An 8638-nucleotide genomic window follows, 5' to 3' on the forward strand; every position below is an offset into this window, starting at 1 on the left:
GATTTGTAGTTTCACAGAAATGAATTTGACATTTCACTTACAAGTTGCAAACCCACCTATAGTTTTGAACACTTCTGAATTTATTTGTTTTGCAAAAAAGTGGAATGTTTCACTAGAATCGAAATGCCCTCAAGTTATTTCCAGTACTGCTGTAGAATTGATTTTTCTAGGTTAAGGGAACGCCAAAGTGAAGAGATACTTCTTTTTTTTTTTAATCATTATCTATTTTTCTTAACTGGGTTTAGGACATCCCAAAACAAATCAGGAAAATGTAACTTCATTTCAGTATTACCAACATAGGGCATTTTGTAATGACTGTAACATGACTGTGACATTATGACAGTGAAGTATTCATTTTTAATCTTTTTAAGCTTTAAACAGAGAAAGCTTTTCCTCGGTATGTCCAATAGAAATACAATATGTAAATTAATCCATATTATCTGTATGCTGATTGGCTTGAGTTCCCCCGAATGTCACAATCTCACCACCCAGCAATGAGGTATTTTACTGCTGTCTGGAGATCAAATTATTGCTGTAGAGAAGATCTTTATTTTTTCTGTTTCATTAACAGATTATTATAAAGCAATAAGCATGCAGGAGGAGAATCAGACGTTTTACCTTGGGAATTAATGAAAGCATTTCTGCTCGTTTTTTGGAGGTGGAGTTGTCGTTTAAAATCTTATACCACCCCCACAAACAAAATTCTTACGAAATGGTAAAATAAGGAAATCCATGATTCCAGAGACATCCCTAAGCACCCAGGTGTCAGGCTATGTACTGTCGTGTGATATCACCGGACCTTTTGGACGGGTATAAGTTTTATGAATCGTTATATTCCTAGTATTTTTCTTCCTTAACAACAAAGGGGGGAAGGAAACTCACATACATACAACTGCTGTGACATTACAATCTACTGGTCAGCTTTACTTGCAAGAAGCAAAAGAAAGGCTATTGCTTGGTGGGGTGGAATGCAAGGAGCAGTCATTTAAAATTTGTGTAAGCCTCGTTCTATAGTCATATTCGTTAAAGTAGAATGGACATAAATCATTTTGCAGCTTCCCTCTGAACTTAGTTTCTTCCTACTTAACGCATATCTGCGTGCACTGAAGAACAGAAGAAGACTAACAAAGGGCTGCCCTAACCTGCCTTCCCTTCTTCCCCATTGACAAGATTTTTCCTGACTATGCCTTTTTTCTTTTTAAAAAAAATTTTTTTTTCTTTTCCTTTCTTTTTCCTTTCTCCCCTCCCCTCCACTCTCCCCCACACCAAGCTAACCTGCAAATGCAGTCAGCTGGGGAAATCATTAAAGAAGAAAGCTGAAAGAAGCTCCCAATGCTTTGGACCGCCCTAAAAGAGCATGGAGGAAAATGGGGAAAGCGAGGGTTCCCGGAAGCTGAGGTGGAGGCGCGCACCCCGGGCTCCGGGGTGCGCTGCCCTAAGGGAAGAGGGTGGGCCTGAGGTCCTGAACGAGCCTTTCCAAACCCCACTCCCAATGCAGGGAGGGAAAAGTTCAGAAGCAGCCGCAAGGGGACAGGCCAATTTTGCCAGTTCAACAGGACAGGACATTCAATAAACCCAGCCCGCTCTGGAAAAGGGTCGGGGCTCCTGTTGGCTCCACAGAGGCTGAGGTAGCCCCCTGCCGCCGCCCTCGCCACCGCTGCCGCCGCCGCCGCCGCCGCCGCTGCCCCTGCGTTACTGGGGGAGACGGTGCCGCTGCGACAGGGGAGGACGCGGCTGGAGCTCAAGGAGGCTCCAGCGCGCAGGCGCCGCCGAGCCCTGCCTGGATGTTCAGTCAAGGCACTAAGGCAAAAAAAAAATCAGCAGTTTATAGAAAGAAGAAGCTATAGTCTGTCGGGATATCCAACACCAACAGGTAGGAGGATATACTCTCGGTTAAGTTTGGGGGGAGGGGGCACACAGTGTTGATGAAACTGCAGGTTCACCGGGAAAGAGCCCTCCTTGAGTTTTTTTTTTTTGTTTTTTTTTTTTTGACAATAAACTGCATAATGGAAGTACATTCAGACAATGCATCTTCAGTAGGGCTTACTGAGAGCTCCATTTCTGGAAAGCGTTGCAAGACTGAGGAATATCAGACTGCGAATCACCGGGAACAGTTCCCTTGCAGCACAGAAGCAATCTCTCCCCATCTTCGCGTATGTAATGCATGTCTCTCTCCCCCTCCCCCTCCTCCACCCCCCCATTATAAATCCAGGGGTGGCGGATTTCAGGTTTCGTAATGTTGCATGATGCGATCGGTATTTACCCGGGGATGTACCGGTGGGGAAATTAAAATCATCGAACGCAGTGTTGCCTGGGCTTCTATCAGCATATTCCGGGGCAAGTGAGAAGTGGCAAAGGAAACATGCTTGGTGGGAATAACAGAGAAAGCCGATTTCCCTGGTGGGGCTCCCCAACACCTAGGAGACAATGTGCATTTTGTTTTAAAATGAAGCCACTTGCGATTTGCAACGAAGATAATCAGTGTAAATGGGAAAAGCTTAACTGCCCAAGAAATACAGGTTCATGTTAAATTCATTTGAATTCAGGCAGCCCCGGTCTACAAATGTAAGTGCATTATTCCTCTGGGTGTTTCCCTGACCAATATTTACATTAACCATTTTTAATAATCATGTGGGTTTAAAAGAGAAAAGATTTGCCAAAAATGGGGGGGGGGAGGGAAAGACAAAAGATTAAATCACATCAAATCCTGGGACAAGTTCCTATTAATTTAGAAGTCTAATGTTGAAATCATGCTTTAAGATGAATCAACAAATATTCCTCTTATAATATGCAGCATGAATAGTGGCACTTGAGTCAAAAGACATATATTTTGGAAGGGTTCTTTGGATCCATATCAGCAGAGAAGCTGCAGGGAAAACACTGACAGATACTAACAGACCTCAGATAAATGTGGGTTGTCTCTTCTCTGTCTCCTATTAGCAATCTTGTAGATTCCATTGCAACACTAGTGATTAACTCCAGGACTGGCATATTTTACAATTGGGGAACATTTTATTCCTTCTCTCCTAAAGGTGCCCAATCAAATGTATGTTCTTTTAAATAGAGACATTTTAAAATTCATCTAGCTCAGAAAACTGAACAAGCCAATTCTCTGAAATCTCAAGCAAAAATACTAAAGCAAATAATATTATTCAAAATTAAAACTTTATTTGCTTCCCCATAAATGAACAGCTTTATGTTAGCACTGCCTGACATCATTGCTTGTTAACTTTAGAACTGATAGCTCTTTTTTTTTTCCAGATATTCTGATGGCAAATCAAATGGAAGAAAAGAGGAAGCATGACTGCAGATCGGATCAGTTCTCTTTGTGGATTACATTTTCAGTAAAATGCATGGATATATCTTTTCCTTGTTCTTATATCTAGATCATGAGACTTGACTGAGGCTGTATCTTTATCCTCCATCCATCTATGGCGAACTATAGCCATGCAGCTGACAACATTTTGCAAAATCTCTCTCCTCTAACAGCCTTTCTGAAACTGACTTCCTTGGGTTTCATAATAGGAGTCAGCGTGGTGGGCAACCTTCTGATCTCCATTTTGCTAGTGAAAGATAAGACCTTGCATAGAGCACCTTACTACTTCCTGTTGGATCTCTGCTGTTCAGATATCCTCAGATCTGCAATTTGTTTCCCATTTGTATTCAACTCTGTCAAAAATGGCTCTACCTGGACTTATGGGACTCTGACTTGCAAAGTGATTGCCTTTCTGGGGGTTTTGTCCTGTTTCCACACGGCTTTCATGCTCTTCTGTATCAGTGTCACCAGATACTTAGCTATTGCCCATCACCGCTTCTATACAAAGAGGCTGACCTTTTGGACGTGTCTGGCTGTGATCTGCATGGTGTGGACTCTGTCTGTGGCCATGGCATTCCCCCCAGTTCTGGATGTGGGCACTTACTCATTCATTAGGGAAGAAGATCAATGTACCTTCCAACACCGCTCCTTCAGGGCTAATGATTCCTTAGGATTTATGCTGCTCCTTGCCCTCATCCTCCTAGCTACACAGCTTGTCTACCTCAAGCTGATATTTTTTGTCCACGACCGAAGGAAAATGAAGCCAGTCCAGTTTGTAGCAGCAGTCAGCCAGAACTGGACTTTCCATGGCCCTGGAGCCAGTGGCCAGGCAGCTGCCAATTGGCTAGCAGGATTTGGAAGGGGTCCCACACCACCCACCTTGCTGGGCATCAGGCAAAATGCAAACACCACGAGCAGAAGAAGGCTATTGGTCTTAGATGAGTTCAAAATGGAGAAAAGAATCAGCAGAATGTTCTATATAATGACTTTTCTCTTCTTAACCTTGTGGGGCCCCTACCTGGTGGCCTGTTACTGGAGAGTTTTTGCAAGAGGGCCTGTAGTACCAGGGGGATTTCTAACAGCTGCTGTCTGGATGAGTTTTGCCCAAGCAGGAATCAATCCTTTTGTCTGCATTTTCTCCAACAGGGAGCTGAGGCGCTGTTTCAGCACAACCCTTCTTTACTGCAGAAAATCCAGGTTACCAAGGGAACCTTACTGTGTTATATGAAGGAGCATCTGTACATCTTTAGCCTTGTGAAACACTAACCTTCTCTGCTAAGCAATTGTGGCCTGTAGCCATTTCTTGAGAAGAAAATCAAGAATGGGATCAGCAGTTATAAGGATTTGGGCAACATTCTGCAGTCTTTGCAATAGTTCACCTATAATCCTATTTTAAATCTCAGAGTGATCCTGCTGACTGCCGGCGAAGGTTTGTAATTACGAAAGGACTGAACCACTGCCCTAAGTTTCTTTATGTGGTTGAAAACTAGATAATGAAAGTAGCAGGTGCTAAGTATCAGTGCTAAACGCTGTGTATATCACTACTTACGAAAAAACATCAAAAAAAAAACCAATTAGCATTGGACATCTTAATAAATTAAGTTGACATGAGGTAAATGTGTTGATAAAAACTAATTTTAGAAGTTTGAAGACTTTAAAACATTTCATACTATTATTGTTTTGCAAGGACTAAAATATTTGGGGACTTAAAGTACTGTAATTCACTAAAGACATGCCATGAATTATTGGATTACCACACTTTTAAAAAATCGCCTTGTAAGTTTTGGGGAGCATTCCAAAGCAGTATATTGGTTCCAATTAGAGTTTACTTTTTTTGTATTAATACATTACTGTTTCTAAATACCACTTTCCTTACCTACTAGTGAAATTGCTAGCATCGAACTGTATTATGTGGTTTTTGTTGATTTGGTATAAAGTTTTTCCAATTCATCTATATTTTACAAATACTAGATACTGGTCTGGGAGGCAACATTAATGGTACCAACCGGTCACAACTGAGCAGTTCTAATAATGCAGAATAAACACATGTTGCCTTAAAGGATTATCTAGTATCTTTCATCTTATTTAGCACTGGAGCAAACTGGAGTCATGGGAAATTGAATCAGTAACTGGTCATGGTCATGCAACTGGAAGTGCATGGACAATCATTTAATACTCTTTCCTTTTTCCTCACATGGTTTGAAAATTAAGGTGCACATCACTGGGATAATGAGATTTTCTTCTGAGTTGTAAGAAGAACTTACAACTAAGTTCTAAGAAGGAGGCAGTTGATGTGTGTTTATATTTTAAGTCAGCTGTCAAGGGGAGACCACAGCCTTAGTATGACATCCTGCACAATTTGTAAAGCCTTTATTCTACCGAAGGCACAGTCTTGTTTATACTTTCTGCACATTCAGTGTATTGGTCGTTTAAATTATTTCAGTTTTAACTTGTGAAAGCTTATAATATGATTTCTAGTATTTCAGAAATACATTAGAGTCTGTGAGTCTCATTCTTCAAGATACAGATGTGTGAATTTCAATATAAAGTTGCATTTGCCAAAATTTACTTGTGTAGCCTGTTACTTTTCTTGGAATAAATTTTACATTTTTGGCAGTTAATTTTTTTTTTAATTGGGAGGCAAGCACAAAATAGGAAGACTAGCTTTATTATGGTTTTGTTTCTTTATTTTTGTAGCTACTATATTCTGGAACTGAAAATGCATGAATGATGGGGAACCTAAAGCTGATAAACTGACAAATAATATTATCTGCAAAAGCATTATTTGGTAGCTTTTGTCGTATTTATCCTATTTATTCTTACAAAGCCAGTAATATTTAAAGATGTAAACCTGCTTAGTTGGTTGGTTCAGAATTTTAATATGAACATCACATTTTATTTTGGGCCATGGTAGAAATTTTGGATTCTAAATACATAACTTGTAAGAAGAATGGTTTACAATTACATTATGACAAAACCAGAAAAGTTGTTATTGTTTTTGTTTGTTGTTCATTGTTTTTGTTTGTTTGGGGGTTTTATTTTTATTTGGTACTTGAAAATTAAGATTAGGAATCTAATGGAACAGAATTCTTTATTGCTACAGTGTTTCTGTAAAGAAAACATCAATATAAATATAAGTAAGGAAAAATAAATCATTGAAATATTTCAATGATATATGCAACAATTCAGTTTTGCTCATATAAGGACAGCTCAAGCCATGATTTAGTGAGCACTCTATTTGAACTCATTTTTACTTTATATCAAAGTTGATTGGATCTGAGACAAAATTTAATGTACAACAGTGAACTGAATCTAGCAATAAAGACCCCTTTTGGTACTAAAATCATTATCTAAAATACAATTAAGGAAATGCTATCAAAAGGTATTGGGATAACATTATGTTTCCAACTCAAAAAGTTTACAGTAGAGACATAATTACCATGACTATATTTATAAAGAGCTTCGCTTAGAGGTTCAAATATCACCAGCAATCAGTAGAAAATTCAACAATGATCTTGAGGCCAGAGAGACCAGGTTTTATTAACACTGGCCTCCATTATATACACAAAAACCTGAGGCATGGATTAAGACTAGGAGACTGGGAAGTCAAGAGCAACAACCAAGTGAGATTGCCTGATTCTACCTAGCTATTTGGAACAACATATTCCAACAGCTTTGGTAAGTGATCAACCCCAGTGATCAGTGAATAATACTGAACTGTGGTGACTCTCATTTAAGCCTACTCTTGACTAACTTGGCATTTCAGGTCAAGGGGCAAGCAGTGGGTGAGATACATCCCCAGTTAATCAATGCTATTTGTAAGTCAATAAGTAATGGTAGCAATCATATAAAATAAAAGTCTGCTTCAGTGACTCAAGGACCAAATCACATTATCTATTTTGGCACCCATTCCAATATTCAATATTGAAAAACTGTTGCAACTAATTCAATTTGAAAATGTTACTAATCTTCAACCCATAAAAATACATTCCCACTGGGGAGTCCAACTTCCCTGTGAGAAAAACCCTTTATCAGTAATAATGTGTCCCTCTAGGACTAATTACATCTGAGTTGAACAGGCTTTAGATTGTTTTCCTTAATAGTGGTAATGTGTTTGCATGGATGTGTCTATAATCTCATCTGGTTCCTTTTGTGCACAGTGGATTTATTTGTGAGATGCCTGGCTGGAGCTAGGCATTAAGTCTGTGACTGTGAAACCCTATGCAGATATTAACTGAGGCAGAAGGAGGTGAGTAACTGGCTCAGTTTCCCGTGGAGGCTCCATTTAAATAATACAAAATTAACCATAGTGATTAGATTTTAAAATTATTTGTGGGACAACCTATTGACTGAATTATCTTCTCAAATGTTAGCTGGTTGGGTTTCAACACCAGCATTTTTCATAGAGGTTAATAACTGATTTGTCTTTACATGGTTATGGCCCCTTATCCATTTGCCTCTACATCCATGAATACTAACTGAAATGCTTATTTATTCATTCATTCAACAAATATGTGTTGGTCACTGAGCTTGGTGCTGAAAGCACAGTAGAAAACAGGCAGAACAGAATTAAATATGTAGTAGCAACAAGTTACAAGTGTTACAATAGTAAATGTTTCTAAAATGGACTTGATATTAATGACCATAAATGGACTCTCTTCCATTTTCCCTTCATGCCTTACCCCCTATCTTTCCCAGTATTCCCTGGGATCTTTTATATATCATACTCCCTCAATTCAGAGGGAGCCCCCCCATTCTGCTCACATTTCATTTAGATGAATCACCCGTGCTGTGTTTTGGAACCCTGAGTTCCCTCATTGTTAGTGGTTACACAAAGTAACAGCAAACCCTGAGTGTTAAAGTCCTCCCACTCCTGACTCTCCACTTCCATGTGGAGATACTTCAATTCCTTCAAATGACAGGGAGATGTTCTTTCTTCCATACTCATACCTTCCTGCAAGTTAGCATGAGAATGCCTGGGTAAAGTGCAATCAAAGGAAGGCACTAAGATGTCAACTCCCAGGGGGCCTCCCATGGTGCTCACAGGGTACATATCTTTTATTATGAAAGCATGCTACTCCTTCAATGTTTTTCTTATTCCTTACTAGAGATAAAACAAAACTCCCTACCCCTACCCTCATCAGCTGAAAAGTTTATTTGGCCTCCAAAATTTACTTCTATTGCAAATACAATGAAATGTACTTAAAATTATAGAGACGTATCCTTTTCAGCTAAGGCATCTAATAGCGCATTGTGTTGCAATGGGAATTACTGTAGAACAGTTGCAAACAGAACCAAAACCCTTCACTTCTGTAGATAAAT

The 8638-nt window shown here is 39.5% G+C and overlaps 1 protein-coding gene across 2 annotated transcripts; it reads left to right on the forward strand.

The window, feature by feature from the left end:
• Positions 1-1807: 1807 nt before the first annotated feature.
• On the forward strand, positions 1808-4923 carry GPR85 (G protein-coupled receptor 85). Of its 2 annotated transcripts, none has more exons than XM_060156015.1 (3): positions 1808-1873; positions 2038-2153; positions 3262-4923. In XM_060156015.1, the coding sequence occupies exon 3, from the start codon at positions 3432-3434 to the stop codon at positions 4542-4544; it is 1113 nt and encodes a 370-aa protein (XP_060011998.1). In that variant the 5' UTR covers positions 1808-1873; positions 2038-2153; positions 3262-3431; the 3' UTR covers positions 4545-4923. The 2 variants fall into 2 exon arrangements, with proteins under 2 accessions (XP_060011998.1, XP_060011999.1); XM_060156016.1 differs by having other exon boundaries at positions 1817-1873; positions 2041-2153.
• Positions 4924-8638: the final 3715 nt, after the last annotated feature.

The sequence above is a fragment of the Lagenorhynchus albirostris genome, chromosome 8 (genome assembly GCF_949774975.1).
Source record: "Lagenorhynchus albirostris chromosome 8, mLagAlb1.1, whole genome shotgun sequence".
In the NCBI taxonomy this organism is placed as follows: Eukaryota; Metazoa; Chordata; class Mammalia; order Artiodactyla; family Delphinidae; genus Lagenorhynchus; species Lagenorhynchus albirostris.

Bases quoted from the DNA above. Each gene is read 5' to 3' on its own strand.
- GPR85 (XM_060156015.1), top strand. From the start codon at position 3,432: ATGGCGAACTATAGCCATGCAGCTGACAACATTTTGCAAAATCTCTCT.